Raw genomic sequence first — 19,966 nt, forward strand, 5'->3', positions numbered from 1 at the left:
TTTTAGCGTGTCATGAGAGGTATCCTAAAAGATTTTCTAATTCTTGAAAGGAATACAACAAAAACTTCATGTAAAAGACAGATCGATGTATATCTATTAATAATCATTAATAACAATTAGTGAAGAAGAAAGATTTAAGTCAGAGGATGTTTTGGGTGTCAAAGGAACTGGGAGAAAGGGCGAGTGGTAATTAACTTCTAAGATGTCATCAGAGAACCTCTAATTCTGGGACTCTGGGATACAGGAAATAGAATGATTATTATTTTGTCTTACCTTTTATACATGAGCAAAATGACAACAATGAATATTATTTCTGTTGATAGACCACCCGACTCTGTGCTAAGTGTTTCACATGAACTTAAAAAGCGCCATATGCAACATATATTTTTTCAAATAGTATGACTGAGCTAATAACAAAAAAGGGTTTAAACTTTTAGCTTATAGACTGTAACTCATTTTGAACCATCGAGATCTCCAAATCCCATGGTATTATATAGCTTTGTCAATTCTGTGTCAATTATAACTGTTGTTCTTAAATCTGTATAATTCTCCAGCACAGGTGGTGGAGGTGGTTCCACAGAAAGAGTTGGTCTCTGTATCTGTTTTCCTGCAGTTCACACGACTGGGGAAGGAGAAGCAGAGAAGTCCCTGACCTTTCCATGAGCATCTGTACTCAAGCCTCATAGCTCCATGGTTTCTGGTGACTGTTCCCCCAACTTTAAATATCCTCTGTATCCTTGCCATCTAGTCACTCTTTACTTCTTTCAGTTCCTCCCTCCAAGCTGTTTTTCTGCCGTTTCCCTGACCAACCTCTTTGCACACTGATTCTCCCTTGTTTGCATTCTTGAGCACTTTTTTTTTGTTTTGTTTTGATCAAGTTCAGATTTTGTTTTGGAAAGAACCTAAATAGAAGTTTATATTTTCTTCTTCTTTGGATGCCTTTTCAAATTATGCTCTAAGTCCCTAGGGCAAGTGGTTTTCCTTTTACATCTACTTTAATATATATATACATATATATGAAGGAAATGGCAACCCACTCCAGTACTCTTGCCTGGAAAATCCCATGGACAGAGAAGCCTGGTAGACTACAGTCCATGGGCTCGCAAAGAGACGGACACGACTAAGCGACTTCACTTTCATATATTATATATAACTATCTCCTTCTTCTTCTACCTCCCTTTCTTTCTTCTCCCTTCCTTCCTCTTCCTACCATACTTTGAGAACTGTTGTATCCTACCATACTCTGAAATTAGACAGTGTATCAGTTGATACCTTTTGGTCTAGTTTCTAGTGTTAATCTAAGACATACACATGTCAAGTTATAACTGATATTTGTAATTTATTTATTTTTTTACTTTTTGGCCACTCCTTGCAGCAGGAGTGGACCAGGGATTGAACCAGCAGCCCCTGTAGTTAAAGTGCAGAGTCTTAGCCACTGGACCACTAGGGAAGTCCCTGTAATTTATTTTTAAACTTTTAGTTGAAATGCAAACTCTTGATTTTGAGGTTGGATCCAAGAATGTTTTATGGCTATCGTGATGAATGTAAAGTCTCTTCTGAAAGGGACTATGAGTGGTTGATAATTTTCCACCTACTCAAATGTCCCCCAAAACTTTAAATTTTGACCTGCTTCCAGTCACCCTCATTTAGGATTAAAGCAAATTGTATTTCATATTTGAATTTTTATAGCTCTGTCTTATTTTATATATAAATAATAGCCTGGATAAAATAAAAAGCAAAAGCAACTTTGAAGAAGGAAATATGTAATAAAAAGACATTGTAAGCCCACACAATGGCAAAGAGGCTGGAATCTGCCTGACTGAAGGACTGAAGGAATTTCATGTGCTGGCTCTATAAAACTGAGTTTTTTTTTTTTTTTTTTTCTGTAGCTGTTGATGGCCATATTTTGGGGCCTTCTGCTCCCTACTCAAATGCTGCCAACCTGAGTTGCTGTGCCTTTATATCCTGGAGGTGTAGACCCACTCAAGCTGATTAGATGAGGTGACACTTCCCAGGGTAGGAGACACCCAGGGATACAGTGGGTACATCTATTTCACCCACTGGGCTTAGCAAGGAAGTCTTTAGGCTTAAAGTAAAGCAATACTCTCTTGACTAATGAGATTTAATGTGGTTTTCTGGAAATACTGAACTTAAAAAAAAATAAGTGAAGTACAACCATTATGAAAGTGAAACTGCGTTAGTAATGGACAAAGGTCAGCTGACTATTCTTAGGGAAAAGCAAATGATTTTCCAGTAAGTAGGAGATATTGGAAGACAAGCCTCTTTATGTGAGGCAACTTGGTTCAGTGAGAAGAGACAAGACCTTTGAACCCGAAGTGTCCTGAGGGATATGTGACCATAGGCAAGTTCTCAACTGCTCTGCCACTCAGTATCCTGACCCATAAAACGGAGATGATGATCCTCCATGTTCTGTCTGAATTACGTGTGCTGTCAGTTGACGGCACTCACTGCTGAATATCTTTAAGTAGAAACATCCAAAACTTAAAAAGAAAAAAAGCCTGTGTAGGTGCTAGAGTCATAATAATAAAATGTGAAGGAAATCAAGAATTTGTGTGCAGAAAATAATGTGTCCACTTACATGTGAACAGATTAATTAATCAATTGATTAAGCAAGTATGTGTTCACAAAGGTTCTGCTCTTGGTCTACAAAACATTGCAGGAAAAGGCATACATAAATGGGAAGTTCTCTACTCCCTGGTCTCCCTCCTTAGACTAGTTGGGGAACATAGAAACATAGCTCATAATCCCAGTAAATTCCCAATGAAACTTAAACTTGAAGGATGCATGAAGGCTGCTTCTCAACTACCAGATGAAGTAATGCTCAAGTTTGCCAAATGGCTAGCCAGGGGCAGGGAGAGCAGGAGAGGAGAATTATCAGGGATGAGAGTCGCCATACCGCAAAAGTGTTAGACACTGTTTTGCTCTGTTTAATTCAGATCTATGTTGTATGAAGCAAATACTAGATAAACTAGAATGAAGCAAGGGCTCGTTTCAGCACCACATGACCCCAGAAGGCTGTTTTACTTGTGGACAGGTGATTGCCTTCCTGGTTAACCTCAAACTTTTTTTTTTGTCCTCTTTTCACAATAATCACTTTTCCTACCTTTGGGCACTATATCTAAGAACTGATCCCGGAGGTTGTCAAGCTGCTCGATGGTCACGGTGCCGTTTTCCTCCTTTTCCACAGGTGGAGGGCGTACCGGAGGAGGTGGATCTGGAAAGACTTTGATATCACCATTAATGAAGAAGTCTTCTTGGTCTAAATAAAGTTCATTCTGAATTTTGGTTGATGTTTCAATGTGATAGCGAGCTACCCCAGTTAGTTTTTCCACACTGAAAATGAAAACATGAATAGGTTTATCCTCATTGAAAATACTATCAGATTAATAGTGTTTTCTTCTTAGACATACACAAAGAGTTAACACATTAGAAAATATAGCTAAGTTAGAAAATTCAGTCTGCATGTTTAAAAATTATAATTTATCCTCAAGTCCATTTATACAAAGGCAGGGTAAAAATAAATAAATATAGATTAGAAGTAAAATATATGCTCATTACAGGGCTAATAGTCTCACATTTTATACAAAACTGAACAAAAAGAGATTCCACTAAAATGATTTTATTAGTATTAGGCAAGATTATGTCAAGAGATATATTTCATTCTAAATATGCATCAGAATAAGGTTATATGACAGAAAATCCTGTAAAATATGACTATTAGTATAACACATTTATTTGGAATGAGGACAAGTTGTATGTAAAGTGAATTAAAGTTGATAATGGATTTCAAGAAAAGTGGCTTTTCTCCAACTTTATATCAAGGAGTTTGATGTTACCTAAGACCCATTTGACAGAATGGACTCTGACAAGATAGCCCATTGAAATTGCTTTCCTATGTTTATGGAGAATAACGTTGTTGGTATTGTTTAGTTGTGTCTGACTCTTTTGTGACACAATGAACTGTAGCCCACCAGGTTCCTCTGTCCATGGGATTCTCCAGGCAAGAATACTGACATGGGTTGCCACTACCTTCTCCAGGGAATCTTTCTGACCTAGGCACTGAACCCACATCTCCTGCATTGCAGGTGGATTCTTTACCACTGAGTCACCTGGGAAACCTGGTGAATAGTAATTCCCAGCTAAATCACATGGTATAAGCAGCCACAGTTTGGAACGACTGTGGTGCGGTGGAAAGAACCCTGGAAGCTGAGCTCTCATCGTACACCGTCTCCAGCCCTGGGTCCTTGAGTTAGTGACTTAAGCTCTCCAATTTCCTCATATTTGCAAGGCAGCCCAAAACACATAACTCCATACCTTATGGTTATTAATGTGAAATCACATAGAGCATGGATTTAGGCTTTCCTAGGGATTATAGTTCGGAGAAGGCAATGGCACCCCGCTCCATTACTCTTGCCTGGAAAATCCCACGGATGGAGGAGGCTGGTAGGCTGCAGTCCATGGGGTCACTGAGTCGGACACGACTGAGCGACTTCACTTTCACTTTTCACTTTCATGCATTGGAGAAGGAAATGGCAACCCACTGCAGTGTTCTTGCCTGGAGAACCCCAGGGATGCCGGAGCCTGGTGGGCTGCTGTCTATGGGGTCGCACAGAGTCGGACACGACTGAAGCGACTTAGCAGCAGCAGGGATTATAGATCGGAGAAGGCAATGAATGGCACCCCACTCCAGTACTCTTGCCTGGAAAATCCCATGGATGGAGGAGCCTGGTAGGCTGCAGTCCATGGGGTCGCTAAGAGTCCGACAGGACTGAGCGACTTCACTTTCACTTTTCACTTTTAATGCATTGGAGAAGGAAAAGGCAACCCACTCCAGTGTTCTTGCCTGGAGAATCCCAGGGACGGGGGAGCCTGGTGGGCTGCCGTCGCACAGAGTCAGACACGACTGAAGCGACAGCAGCAGCAGCAGAAGCAGCAGGGATTATAGTTACGGGTCTAACTAAAGGATTCACGGGGTCGCAGAGTCGAACATGACTGAGCGACTGAACTGAACTGAAAGGCTACTTTAAAGGCCAGAGAAGTTTTATACAATAACTAAAATATCACTGTAATACAGAAAGAATCTTATATCTTGCAATAAAGATTGAACATGGCAGAAAAGTGCATATTTAATTTGCTTTTATATAACTGCTGCTGCTGCGTCACTTCAGTCGCGTCTGACTCTGTGTGACCCCATAGATGGCAGCCCACCAGGCTCCCCTGTCCCTGGGATTCTCCAGGCAAGAACACTGGAGTGGGTTGCCATTTCCTTCTCCATTTATATAACTCAGGAACACCAAAATACACCCCCCCCTCCACCACCACACAAAATCGTATCAGTCATTTTCTTTCAAAAGACAATCTTGAATTTAATTCCAGTACACTGTATTTGTGAGGTATTTGTGAATGCCCATATAGTAGGTATCATCTAGGTACTTTCTGCTTGATGGTGTTTGTGGGTGGGACAGAGAAGGGTCATTGGGTTAGGAGGGACGCCAAGTGCATGCAGAGACCCAGCCAGAACCAGGGTATCAAAATAAGTGCGCCATCTAGTGGAAAGTTATGAAGAGTACCCTCAAAAGGAGGGTAGGGTAAGGAGAAATGCCAGGAGAATGAAAAGTGGGATTTGAAGTTGAAAGAGATCTGATAGGTCTCCCTATTCATTTTATTTCTTGCCACTGGAGGATTTTTGCAAGAACCAAAACCAAGAGCATAGCTGAACAGTACTAGGTTTTCATTTCTTGTGGCCATATTCAGGTATCAGAGAGAGACATACACACAGAATCCATCTGAGAAATAGGCATCTGTCAGATAAAAATAAGCATTTACACTTGGTAAATGCGCCACAAGGATGGGCGCTGTGAACCCTAAGAATGAAGAAGGTACGCTTTCATTTGTAAGTGGCAGGCAGAGATCAGGACTGTACATCACTGTTCTATGAGTTAAGCATGATGGCAATGAGGTGACCAGGCTGAGGGGTATGTCTGTGCGTGTGTGTGTGTGTGTGTGAGAGAGAGAGCTACTTAGATACAAACAATGAAGCTGAGGATTTTACAACAGAACTTTCACAATGAGGCAAGCACTGGAGAAAACAAACCATAACAACCATCTTCTAGCTGGCCCATGTGGCTTCTAAGAACACTTGCCGTTTGTATTCTATGTATGCCGTGACTTCCAACTTATCAGTAAATGTTTATTGCAAATTGTGGTATGGCCCAGAATCTAGCAGAAACCTCTAGAAGAGCCTGGTTGGAGTGTTTTCTTTTACAGATGAGGCTTGTGGGGTAGGAGGTGATTAGGCGTGCTGTAATTTGTGGACAAGGAGAGAGTTCCCATCTCTTGGTCTCCTGACTGTTGAGGGCGTTTCTCTCTGCTGAGCTGCTTTCTTACACCTTTCAGGGGAGAATTAAGAGGATGAGATGTTCTCTAAGAACCTGTACCTCCCCATAAAGAACAATGATCAGTCACAGGTATGTTTCTGCTCTAGACTACAGTTCTGTTCCTCACTAGAAATGAGGATCTAGAAAGCCTTTAGAATCTAACAGAAAAGTAAACTGGCTTTCACAAGGGAATCAGCCTAACAGGGAAAGCATTCCTGTAAATGCCTTCTCCATCTCCTGCTCACTGGCCCTGACTAATAAGAAGCCTGGCATTAGAAAGATATGAAACATTATATCATGTCTAAAGAATAATTTTAAATTGCTTATATGCTTACCTTATACACTAAGGTCCTCATGGAGCAGTGGGAAAACCAAACTATCATAAATAATGTGCAGTAGTGCCCTTTAATACATGACTTAACTGTGGTTAAGAAGCAACACAAGTGTATAGGTGATTTCCTAAAAGGTCAAAATTATATTTATAAATGCAATTCACATTTGTAAACATCTTAACATTTTTTGGTCAATTTTGGTCTTCAGGCATTAGCAAAATAAGTACTCAAAATACTTAAAATGTCATGCAGTTCTTTACCTGGCCATTTCATTCAAGTACCTCTCACCGAGCCACTTTTCCATGAGTCTATATACATCAACCGCCTTTATTACTAACTCTTCCAGGAAAGCCAATGCCTTTACCTTTATCAGTTCAAGTCGGAACTGTGTAGCTATCTCTATTTAAAAAAGAGAAATAAAGATGTTTTTAATGTATTATATGGCATGAACTTTCTGATAAACCAAATTCAATTTTGAACCAATTATGCTTTAGTTTGTGGAACTTTTGGCACATCTTTGATATACCAAGATGGATAATTAATAACCTTGGAAACAAAACAGCATGTGGTAGAGTCATTTGACAGTTTACTTAAACCAAAATTGTAACTCAATTTTACATATAATTGCACTTTATCATATACCATTTGATAAATTGGAATGGGAAAACAGAAATAGATAATTTCTGAATTTCAAAAAGGGGGAGGCTAACTAAGTCTCTTGATCTCTCTTCTTAGAACCTTGGGAAGGCGACACCATGCTCTTCAGCAGAAGTGAGAGGAGGGTGAAGCCCATGGTCCCAGGGCCCGTCGATATTCTCAGCACACAGTGAGGTCTGTGATTTCCCTCTAAAATATCTGTCCAGTCTTCCTTCTTTGCTTTTTCTATTGCCACGTTTTGACACTGATTTATGTCTTGCCTCCACTACAGCAACCACCTCCAGCCTGCTTTCTCTAAGTTCCCTTCCCCACCTTAAATCCAAATCCACCAATCCCAGAGTGACCCGTCTCACCTGCACACATGCTTCTGGGCACTTTCTGCCCAGAATTCTTTACTAGCTCCCAGTTGCCATAAGGGAAACGGAACTTTCTGGGTAGTGCCTATGTGACCCTCCACCTCCCAGATCCCTCGTTTCCAGAATGTGCCTCAGACTCCACAGCTACTCCCCATTGGTGGGTCACATAGTTCCCCTCCCCAATCTGTGCCCCCATTGTCCCCTGCACACATTTCTCACATTCTTCTTGTTCAGCTCAAGCATGAATTCAACCGCTTGGAAGTCTTTCTTGACTTCCTGCTTGTGCCCTTTGTCCTGTCCACCAAGCTCCAATATCACAACATATAATAAGTGATCATTTGCAGTTCTGTTCCTATTTTTTTTTCTTTTGATGCTTTGTGTTTGTGTATATATGTGTATATTTTTTTCACCTACTGTAGGACTGGCATATAGTAGAAACTCAGAAAACCTTTATTGTGTAAATATGTGAATTCAGCCACACTAGGAACCACGTACGCAATGAACTGAAGGATGACATATACTTAGCCACTGAAAGCAGATGTGGGAACAGGCAATGTGACAAGCATGTGTCTTGACTTCCTGTGTTCAACATCCTTCAGATTTTACTCTTGGAAATAAGAAAGCAGGTGGTAGGAGGATGAAGAGAGGAGAGAAAAGGAGAGAAGCAAGGGATGGAAAGTATCTTTAGTAGCTAATCGTCATTGAGTAGTTAATCAGATCAGATCAGATCAGTCACTCAGTCGTGTCTGACTCTTTGCGACCCCGTAAATCGCAGCACGCCGGGCCTCCCTGTCCATCACCAACTCCCGGAGTTCACTGAGACTCACGTCCATCGAGTCAGCGATGCCATCCAGCCATCTCATCCTCTGTCGTCCCCTTCTCCTCCTGCCCCCAATCCCTCCCAGCATCAGAGTCTTTTCCAATGAGTCAACTCTTTGCATGAGGTGGCCAAAGTACTGGAGTTTCAGCTTTAGCATCATTCTTTTAATGGGTCCCAGCATATCCAACGCTGCATTTTTACAGTTTTGACATCTAGTATATTGACCATGGCTTCTTTCCAATGAGGATACTTTGGTTCAATTTCTTGATCTTTTCAAATTCTGTTTTAAATTGTATTATAAGACACCTGGAAGAGCCAGGAGGAGTTTATGTTGTATAAAATTGTCACTCTCCATGGAGAAGGAGGCCCTTGAATGTTATTGATACATCACTAACTCTTCCATGGGGTCTACTCCCAAGAGCTCCCTTTCAGGACTGGTTAACCTTTAGTCAGGGTTTACTTGCCTAATGAGATGCCTAAATTATTCTTATTATATTATAGAAGCATAACCTTAAGCCTTCTTTCAGCCTGTAAGATCACACCAACTTTAAAATATTGCTTCTGTTTTTTGACTTTGAGATTTTTTTTTTAAATTTTATTTTATTTTTTGAACTTTACATAATTGTATTAGTTTTGCCAAATATCAAAATGAATCTGCCACAGGTATACATTTTAATTACTGCTAATTGCAGCCATGAAATTAAAAGACGCTTACTCCTTGGAAGGAAAGTTATGACCAACCTAGATAGTATATTGAAAAGCAGAGATATTACTTTGCCAACAAAGGTCCATCTACTCAAGGCTATGGTTTTTCCAGTGGTCATGTATATGTAAGTGTGGGACTGTGAAGAAAGCTGAGCACCGAAGAATTGATGCTTTTGAACTTTGGTGTTGGAGAAGACTCTTGAGAGTCCCTTGGACTGCAAGGACATCCAACAAGTCCATCCTAAAGGAGATCAGTCCTGGGTGTTCATTGGAAGGACTGATGCTGAAGCTGAAACTCCAATACTTTTGCCACCTCATGCGAAGAGCTGACTCATTGGAAAAGACCCTGATGCTGGGAGGGATTGGGGGCAGGAGGAGAAGGGGATGACAGAGGATGAGATGGCTGGATGGCATCACCGACTCGATGGACATGAGTTTGAGTGAACTCCGGGAGTTGGTGATGGACAGGGAGGCCTGGCGTGCTGCGATTCATGGGTTCGCAAAGAGTCAGACACGACTGAGCGACTGAACTGAACTGAACTGATGCTCTCCTAACCTCTTCCCAAATTCCCTTTTTGAGATCCCAGCAGACAATCATACAACAGTCAGGTCTAGTTTTCATATGGTTGCATGAAAACAGCCAAATGAGTGTTATGCCTTTCAGTCAATTTGCTTGTGCCTCATAGACACAAAGTCAGCCAAGGGCTGCTTGCCTACTGGTCTATTTTCTACTCAAAATATCATCTTAGTTCTTTCTAATTGCTACCTTCAAATTGCAGGGCAGCAAGATGCTCTTCCTTTATTCTGAGCTTCAGTTCGTTTTTCACTTCCACTTCCTCAGTCTCTTCTGCTGGCACTACTACAGGAGCAGCTTCTGCCATAGGTGGGGATTTACCTGAAAGGGTAATGAATCATGCTGAGTTATCTGCTAATGGGCAAGTATACACACAGGGTCTTGGATAAAATGCAAACAAAGTGGAGTGTGTAGAGCTATACATGTCTAGTGATTTGGGAAGGAGAGACCCCAGGCCAGACTGTGTGAGTGATGAAACATTAATAATCCTTCCCTGAGAATTCTCCATGTGGTATCTGGCTGGACACATATAAAAATGCCCCATTCATGTAGCATCATGGAAAGATGAGATATATGGCTAGTGCAGACATGATCACAGACTCCAAAGAGGGTTCAATTTAGAGTTTGGGGACAGAAATTAGCAAACCCCAAGATTGTGCTAGCCACCTGGAGAAACAACAGTCTTCAAAGGATACTTGCACTGACCAGTGTTCCCCAGGTCCTCATCGAGAAAGACCAGAGAACAGCCTCATGCAGATACAGTGGAAATGTAGCCTATGGTCAAGAATCCGTAATTCACTTCATTTAAAAAAAATTAATTAATTTACTTTAATTGGAGACTAATCACTTTACAATATTGTAGTGGTTTTTGCCATACATTCACATGAATCATCCATAGGTGTACATGTGTTCCCCATCCTGAACCCCCCCCCCCCCCCACCTCCCTCCCCATCCCCTCCCTCAGGGTGATCCCACTGCACCAGCCCTGAGCACCCTGTCTCATGCATCAAACCTGGACTGGCGATCAATTTCACATATGATAATATACATGTTTCAGTGCTATTCTTTCAAATCATCCCACCCTCGCCTTCTCCCACAGAGTCCAAAAGACTGTACTTTACATCTGTGTCTCTTTTGCTGTCTCACATATAGGGTCATTGTTACCATCTTTCTAAACTCCATATATATATGTGTTAATATACTGTATTGGTGTTTTTCTTTCTGGCTTACTTCACTCTGTATAGTAGGCTCCAGTTTCATTCACCTCTTTAGAACTGATTCAAATACATTCTTTTTAATGGCTGAGTAATATTCCATTCTGTGTATGTACCACAGCTTTCTTATCCATTCACCTGCTGATAGACATCTAGGTTGCTTCCATGTCCTGGCTATTGTAAATATTAGTGCTGAAATGAACATTGGAGTACACGTGTCTCTTTCAATTCTGGTTTCCTGGCTGTGTGTGCTCAGCAGTGGGATTGCTGGGCCATATGGCAGTTCTATTTCCAGTTTTTTAAGGAATCTCTACACTGTTCTCCATAGTGGCTGTACTAGTTTGCATTCCCACCAACAGTGTAAGAGTGTTCCCTTTTATCGCACACTCTCCAGCATTTATTGTTTGTAGACTTTTTAATAGCAGCCATTCTGACCGGCGTGAGATGGTACCTCATTGTGGTTTTGATTTGTATTTCTCTGATAATGAGGGATGCTGAGCATCTTTTCATGTGTTTGTTAGCCATCTGTATGTCTTCTTTGGAGAAATGTCTATTTAGTTCTTTGGCCCATTTTTTGATTGGGTCATTTATTTTTCTGGAATTGAGCTGCAGGAGCTGCTTGTATATTTTTGAGATTAATTCTTTGTCAGTTGCTTTGTTTGCTATTATTTTCTCCCATTCTGAAGGGTGTCTTTTCACCTTGCTTATAATTTCCTTTGTTGTGCAAAAGCTTTTAAGTTTAATTAGGTCCCATTTGTTTATTTTTGCTTTTATTTCCATTACTCTGGGAGGTGGGTCATAGAGGATCCTTCTGTGATTTATGTCAGAGGGTGTTCTGCCTATGTTTTCCTCTAGGAGTTTTATAGTTTTATAACTATAGTTTTATAGTTTCTGGTCTTACATTTAGATCTTTAATCCATTTTGAGTTTATTTTTGTGTATGGTGTTAGAAAGTGTTCTAGTTTCATTCTTTTACAAGTGGTTGACCAGTTTTCCCAGCACCACTTGTTAAAGAGATAGTCTTTTCTCCATTGTATATTCTTGCCTTCTTTGTCAAAGATAAGGTGTCCATAGGTGTGTGGATTTATTTCTGGGCTTTCTGTTTTGTTCCATTGATCTATATTTCTGTCTTTGTGCCAGTACCATACTGTCTTGATGACTGTAGCTTTGTAGTAGAGCCTGAAGTCAGGCAGGTTGATTCCTCCAGTTCCATTCTTCTTTCTCAAGATTGCTTTGGCTATTTGAGGTTTTTTGTATTTCCATACAAACTGTGAAATTATTTGTTCTAGTTCTCTGAAAAATACCATTGGTAGCTTGATAGGGATTGCATTGAATCTATAGATTGCTTTGGGTAGTATACTCATTTTCACTATATTCATTCTTCTGATCCATGAACATGGTATATTTCTCCATCTATTTGTATCATCTTTGATTTCTTTCATCAGTGTTTTATAGTTTTGTATATATAGGTCTTTTGTTTCTTTAGGTATAGTTATTCCTAAGTATTTTATTCTTTTTGTTGCAATGGTGAATGGAACTGTTTCCTTAATTTCTCTTTCTGTTTTCTCATTGTTAGTGTATAGGAATGAAAGTGATTTCTGTGTGTTAAATTTATATCCTGAAACTTTACTACATTCATTGATTAGCTCTAGAAATTTTTTGGTGGAGTCTTTAGGGTTTTCTATGCAGAGAATCATGTCATCTGCAAACAGTGAGAGGTTTACTTCTTATTTTCCAATCTAGATTCCTTTTATTTCTTTTTCTGCTCTGATTGCTGTGGCTAAAACTTCCAAAACTGTGTTGAATAGTAGTGGTGAGAGTGGGCACCCTTGTCTTGTTCCTGATTTTCGGGGAAATGCTTTCAATTTTTCACCATTCAGGGTAATGCTTGCTATGGGTTTATCATATATGGCTTTTATTATGTTGAGGTACATTCCTTCTATTTCTGCTTTCTGGAGGGTTTTTATCATAAATGCATGTTGAATTTTGTCAAAGGCTTTCTCTGCATCTATTGAGATGATCATATAATTTTTATCTTTCAATTTGTTAATGTGGTGTATCACATTGATTGATTTGTGGATATTAAAGAATCCTTGCAACCCTGGGATAAAGCCCACTTGGTCATGATGTATGATCTTTTTAATACATTGTTGGATTCTGTTTGCTAGAATTTTGTTAAGGATTTTTGCATCTATGTTCATCAGTGATATTGGCCTGTAGTTTGCTTTTTTGTGTGGCGTCTTTGTCTGGTTTTGGTATTAGGGTGATGGTGGCCTCATAGAATGAGTTTGGAAGTTTACCTTCCTCTGCAATTCTCTGGAAGAGTTTGAGTAGGATAGATATTAGCCCTTCTCTAAATTTTTGGTAGAATTCAGCTGTGAAGCCGTCTGGACTTGGGTTTTTGTTTTCTGGAAGATTTCTGATTACAGTTTTGATTTCCATGTTGTGATATGAAAATCTGTTAGGATTTTCTGTTTCTTCCTGGTTCAGTTTTGGAAAGTTATACTTTTCTAAGAATTCGTCCATTTCCTCGAGGTTGTCCATTTTACTGGCATATAGTTGCTGATAGTAGTCTCTTATGATCCTTTGTATTTCTGTGTTGTCTGTTGTGATTTCTCCATTTTCATTTTTAATTTTGTTGATTTGATTCTTCTCCCTTTTTTCTTGATGAGTCTGGCTAATGGTTTGTTTATTTTATTTATCTTCTCAAAGAACTAGCTTTTAGCTTTGCTGATTTTTGGTATGGTCTCCTTTGTTTCTTTTTCATTTATTTCTGCTCTAATTTTTATGAGTTTTTTCCTTCTACTAACCCTGGGGTTCTTCATTTCTTCTTTTTCTAGTTGCGTTAGGTGTAGGGTTAGGTTATTTATTTGATTTTTCTCTTGTTTCTTGAGGTAAGCTTGTATTGCTATGAACGTTCCTCTTAGCACAGCTTTTACTGAATCCCATAGGTGTTGGGTTGTTGTGTTTTCACTTTCCTTAGTTTCTATGCATATTTTGATTTCTTTTTTTGATTTCTTCTGTGATTTGTTGGTTATTCAGAAGCATATTGTTTAGCCTCCATATGTTTGTATTTTTAATCGTTTTTTTTCCTGTAGTTGACATCTAATCTTACCACAGTGTAATCGGAAAACATGCCTGGAATGATTTCAATTTTTTTTGAATTTACCAAGGCCTGATTTATGGCCCAGGATGTGATCTATGCTGGAGAATGTTCCGTGTGCACTTTAGAAAAAGGTTAAATTCATTGTTTTGAGGTGAAATGTCCTATAGATATCAATTAGGTCTAACTGGTCCATTGTATCATTTAAAGTTTGTGTTTCCGTGCTAATTTTCTGTTTAGTTGATCTATTCATAGGTGTGAGTGGGGTATTAAAGTCTCCCACTATTATTGGGTTACTGTTAATTTCCACTTTCATATTTGTTAGCATTTACCTTACATATTGTCGTGCTTATATATATATATTTATATATATATATAGTATATATATATTTGTAATTGTTATATCTTCTTCTTGGATTGATCCTTTGATCATTATGTAGTGTCCTTCTTTGTCTCTTTTCACAGCCTTTATTTCAAAGTCTATTTTATCTGATATAAGTATTGCTACTTCTGCTTTCTTTTGGTCTCCATTTGTGTGAAATATCTTTTTCCAGTCCTTCACTTTCAGTCTGTATGTGTCCCTTGTTTTGAGGTAAGTCTCTTGTAGACAGCATATATAGGGGTCTTATTTTTGTATCCATTCAGCCAGTCTTTGTCTTTTGGTTGGGGCATTCAACCCATTTACATTTAAGGTAATTATTGATAAGTATGATCCTGTTGCCATTTACTTTATTGTTTTGGGTTTGAGTTTATACACCTTTTCTGTCTTTCCTGTCTAGAGAAGATCTTTTAGCATTTGTTGAAGAGCTGGTTTGGTGGTGCTGAATTCCCAGCTTTTGCTTGTCTGTAAAGCTTTTGATTTCTCCATCATATTTGAATGAGATCCTTTCTGGGTACAGTAATATGGATTGTAGATTTTTCTTTTCATCACTTTAAGTATGTCCTGCCATTCCCTTCTGGCCTGAAGAGTTTCTATTGAAAGATCAGCTGTTATCCATATGGGAATCCCCTTGTGTGTTATTTGTTGTTTTTTCCTTGCTGCTTTTAATATTTGTTCTTTGTGTTTGATCTTAGTTAATTTGATTAATATGTGTCTTGGGGTGTTTCACCTTGGGTTTATCCTGTTTGGGACTCTCTGGGTTTCTTGGACTTGCGTGGCTATTTCCTTTCCCATTTTAGAGAAGTTTTCACCTATTATCTCCTCAAGTATTTTCTCATGGCCTTTCTTTTGTTTTCTTCTTCTGGGACCCCTATGATTTGAATGTTGGGGTGTTTGACATTATCCCAGAGGTCTCTGAGGTTGTCCTCATTTCTTTTAATTCTTTTTTCTTTTTTCCTCTCTGTTTCATTTATTTCCCCCATTATACCTTCCACCTCACTAATCCTATCTTCTGCCTCAGTTATACTACTGTTGGTTCCCTCCAGAGTGTTTTTGATCTCAGTTATTGCATTATTCATTATTGATTGACTCTTTTATTTCTTTTAGGTCCTTGTTAAAACTTTCTTGCATCTTCTCAATCCTTGTCTCCAGACTATCTGTAACTTCATTTTGTTTTCAAGATTTTGGATCATTTTTACTATCATTATTCTGAATTCTTTTCTAGGTAGACTCCCTGTCTCCTCCTCTTTTGTTTGGTTTGGTGGGCATTTATCATGTTCCTTTACCTGCTGAATATTTCTCTGCCTTTTCATCTTGTTTAGATTGCTGTGTTTGGGGTGGCCTTTCTGTATGCTGGAAGTTTGTGGTTCCTCTTTATTATGGAGGTTCCTCCCTGTGGGTGGGGTTGGACGAGTGGCTTGTCAAGGTTTCCCGGTTAGGGAAGCTTGCATCGTTGTTGTGGTGGGTGGAGCTGGATCTCTTTTTTCTGGAGTGCAATGAAGTGTCCAGTAGTGAGTTTTGAGGTGTCTATGGGTTTGGTGTGACTTTTGGCCACCTGTATTTTAATGCTTAGGGTAGTGTTCCTGTGATGTTGGAGAATTAGCTTGGTATGTCTTGCTCTGAAACTTGTTGGCTCTTGAGTGGAGCTTGGTTTCAGTGTAGGTATGGAGGCTTTTGGATGAGCTCTTGTCAGTTAATGTTCCCTGGAGTCAGGAGTATTCTGGTGTTCTCAAGTTTTGAATTTAAGCCTCCTGCCTCTGGTTTTCAGTCTTATTCTTACAGTAGCCTTGAGACTTCTCCATCCATACTGCACCGATGATAAACCATCTCCTTTTGAAGACAATGGGCTGCCTTTATGGGTGCCTGGTGTCCTCTGCCAGCGTTCAGAAGTTGTTTTGTGGAATTTTCTCAGCGTTCCAATGATCTTTCGATGATTTTGTGGGCAAGAAAGTGGTCTCCTTGTCCTATTCCTCCACCATCTTAGGACCACCCCTCCTACTTCATTGTTTTTAAACTAGTACTTAAGTATGAGTACTTCAGAGATAGTCTATGAGAATTAGAAAATAAGGATTTGTCAGTGTTTGCCTGAGAATGTACCCATAAGAAATGGCAGTGTGATTCTAGCTGCAAGCCCAGCTTATACAATTCTACTTAGTTCAATAAATCTTTCTTGAAGTTCTGATCTCAAGGGGTTCAAATTTTGGGAAGAAGACAAATATTAACAAAGAAATTGTAATTAGATGTGTTGCATCTTATTTGCAGTAGTGGATATGAGTATAAATTACAGATGAAAGAGCCCTTAATCTCTCTGGGTTTCTGTATTAGCATTTGTAAAATTAGGATATTTGACCCAACTAACTATTCCATTAAAGTAAATTGAATCATTTCCTTCAAATGCTGATTATTTCCTTTATGTTCACCATTTGAGACAAATGAGGGTCACAAGTTCTTAATTGTAGTGCTACTCTTTCCTCTGTTCCAGGGGCCATCACCTCACGCCTCCCCCATCCCCAGGGCTTTGTTGTAACTCCCATCATAGATACCTGGATGGACTCCACCCAGGAAGCACTTCCTACTTCCTCAGATGGAGTGAGGTGACTGTGCTCTCCAGGGACCTGTTCAGTTCAGTCGCTCAGTCATGTCCAAATCTTTGCAACCCCATGGCGACCCCAGGGACCTGTACCTCTGCGTAAAGAATAATGGTTGGTCACATGTCTGTCTCTGCCTTAGACTACAATTCTGTCAGGGCAGGGACCACGTTTCTGATTTTTTAATGTAAGTTCACTATTGGGTCCCTCGGACTCATCTTCATTGTGTTCTTCATGGTGGGGACCTAACAAACACATGAGGAGCAACTGATCAGTGGAGGGACTTCTGCTCATATGCTTCCCTCTCTTCCTCTCTTGCCTCAAGTCACTTCAGAAATGTACAAGCAGGAACATTCAGAGGGCAGGGTATATCTGTGGTGGAGCTCATCCCCAAGGTTATTGGAGGTGTCTCCCAACTTATGTTTGTTTTCCTCTTTTTACTCTATCTTCAAGATTTTAGGCAGGAGGAGGCCTCCAGGAGGTTAAGTTAAACCTGAGATCTGAATTAAACCTAAGGGCATGGCAACCCACTCCAGTATTCTTTCTTGGAGAATCCCATGACAGAGGAGCCTGGCAGGCTACAGTCCATATGGTTGCAAAGAGTCGGGCATGACTGATGAACACTTCCTCACTTTCACTTCAAGCCTGAAATTTACACACACACTAGCTTTTGGGCTTCCCTGGTGGCTCAGCGGTAAAGAATCGCCTGCAATACAGGAGATGCAAGAGATGCTGTTTCCATCCCTGGGTCGGGAAGATCCCCTGGAGAAGGAAATGGCAATCCACTCCAATATTCTTGGCTGGAAAATTCCATGGACAGAGGAGCCTGGCAGCTTACAATGGTCCATGGGGTCACAAAAAAGTTGGACACGACTGAGCGACTAAACTACCACCTGTTGCTTGTAACCCTCTCTTGATTAAGGCAGCTACTATCAGTCCCCTTGCACATACTTTTCAGATTGCACAGTGTCATCTTGGGGTTCTTTTCACACGTTTTAAACTGTCTTTGAGATTTATTTCACCCTGAATACACTTGGTTATGTGGATAAACAACTTAAAAGGGGCTGGCATGGAGAATGTTTGCCAACTAACATTCAAGCTTACAGATGCCTGAGTCTCTAAATAAAACCTAATAAACAGCATTCTAGTAGCTCAGAGGCTCATGTGCCTGGTTAAGTGCTTATTTTCCACCAAGGAGAGGTTAAGCATCCACGGTTCTGGGTGCTAAAGCTGTGAATACCTTTTCCTTTTTTGTCCTCTTTTTTTTTCTTGGGTGGTGGTGGTGGCGGCGGAGGCTCCTTTTTCACTTTTTTATTTGCAGCCGCCTGAGGAGGTTTTTCTTTTGTTTCTGCTGGCTGGTTTTCTTTTTCTTCTTCCATGAGCCTCTGATGAATTTCAGCAGCCACCTGGTTGTATAAGAGTAATACTTCAGTACATGCAACATTTATGAAAGATGATAACTATTTGGATTGAGTCATCACCCAATGTCATTGAAACCTCCTTTTACTGAAACAACCATGCCATGTATTAAGTCTTTACAGAACACACTTTGATGTTTCACTTAAATGGGAACCTGTCTCTGTCCCGAGATGTGGCTTCCTGAGGCCATCTGTGTGGCAGCCACTTACTTTCTCAAGCCCTGCCTGCCATGCGTCTTTCTGTTTCCTCATTGCTGCCTCCAAATCTGGAAAGCTTCAGAGTCATGCAAGCATTTCTTTCTCAATCTCAGACCTATGGATTGAATGCTCACTATTTTTCCAAGTTATTTAACTTATATGCAGAATTCAGTTCAGTTCAGTTCAATCACTCAGTCATGTCCGACTCTTTTGGACCCCATGAATCACAGCACGCCAGGCATCCCTGTCCATCACCAACTCCCGGAGTTCACCCAGACTCACGTCCATCGAGTCAGTGATGCCATCCAGCCATCTCATTCTCTGTCGTCCCTGTCTCCTCCTGCTCCCAATCCCTCCCAGCATCAGTCTTTTCCAATGAGTCAACTCTTCGCATGAGGTGGCCAAAGTACTGGAGTTTCAGCTTTAGCATCATTCCTTCCAAAGAAATCCCAGGGCTGATCTCCTTCAGAATGGACTGGTTGGATCTCCTTGCAGTCCAAGGGACTCTCAAGAGTCTTCTCCAACACCACAGTTCAAAAGCATCAATTCTTCAGTGCTCAGCCTTCTTCACAGTCCAACTCTCACATCCATACATGACCACAGGAAAAACCATAGCCTTGACTAGACGAACCTTTGTTGGCAAAGTAATGTCTCTGCTTTTGAATATGCTATCTAGGTTGGTCATAACTTTCCTTCCAAGAAGTAAGCGTCTTTTAATTTCATGGCTGCAGTCACCATCTGCAGTGATTTTGGAGCCCCCCCCAAAAATTAAGTCTGACACTGTTTCCACTGTTTCCCCATCTATTTCCCATGAAGTGATGGGACCAGATGCCATGATCTTCGTTTTCTGAATGTTGAGCTTTAAGCCAACTTTTTCACTCTCCACTTTCACTTTCATCAAGAGGCTTTTTAGTTCCTCTTCCCTTTCTGCCATAAGGGTGGTATCATCTGCATATCTGAGGTTATTGATATTTCTCCCAGCAATCTTGATTCCAGCTTGTGTTTCTTCCAGTCCAGCGTTTCTCATGATGTATTCTGCATATAAGTTAAATAAGCAGGGTGACAATATATAGCCTTGATGTACTCCTTTTCCTATTTGGAACCAGTCTGTTGTTCCATGTCCAGTTCTAACTGTTGCTTTCTGACTTGCATACAGATTTCTCAAGAGGCAGATCAGGTGGTCTGGTATTCCCATCTCTTTCAGAATAGAGTACATTACATGGAA

The 19,966-nt window shown here is 40.2% G+C and overlaps 1 protein-coding gene across 1 annotated transcript in view; it reads right to left on the reverse strand.

Moving 5' to 3' along the window:
• The window catches only part of SPEF2 (sperm flagellar 2), a 201,530-nt gene that overhangs the window by 41,733 nt on the left and 139,831 nt on the right, over window positions 1-19,966 (reverse strand). The window contains exons 26-29 of the mRNA XM_055554823.1: window positions 18,366-18,531; window positions 10,035-10,163; window positions 6,991-7,129; window positions 3,125-3,354 (exon numbers count right to left, since the gene is read on the reverse strand). Coding sequence (XP_055410798.1) covers window positions 3,125-3,354; window positions 6,991-7,129; window positions 10,035-10,163; window positions 18,366-18,531 — 664 coding nt within the window. The remainder of the gene's footprint in view (window positions 1-3,124; window positions 3,355-6,990; window positions 7,130-10,034; window positions 10,164-18,365; window positions 18,532-19,966) is intronic.

This window comes from Bubalus kerabau, chromosome 18 (genome assembly GCF_029407905.1).
Source record: "Bubalus kerabau isolate K-KA32 ecotype Philippines breed swamp buffalo chromosome 18, PCC_UOA_SB_1v2, whole genome shotgun sequence".
Taxonomy (NCBI): domain Eukaryota; kingdom Metazoa; phylum Chordata; class Mammalia; order Artiodactyla; family Bovidae; genus Bubalus; species Bubalus kerabau.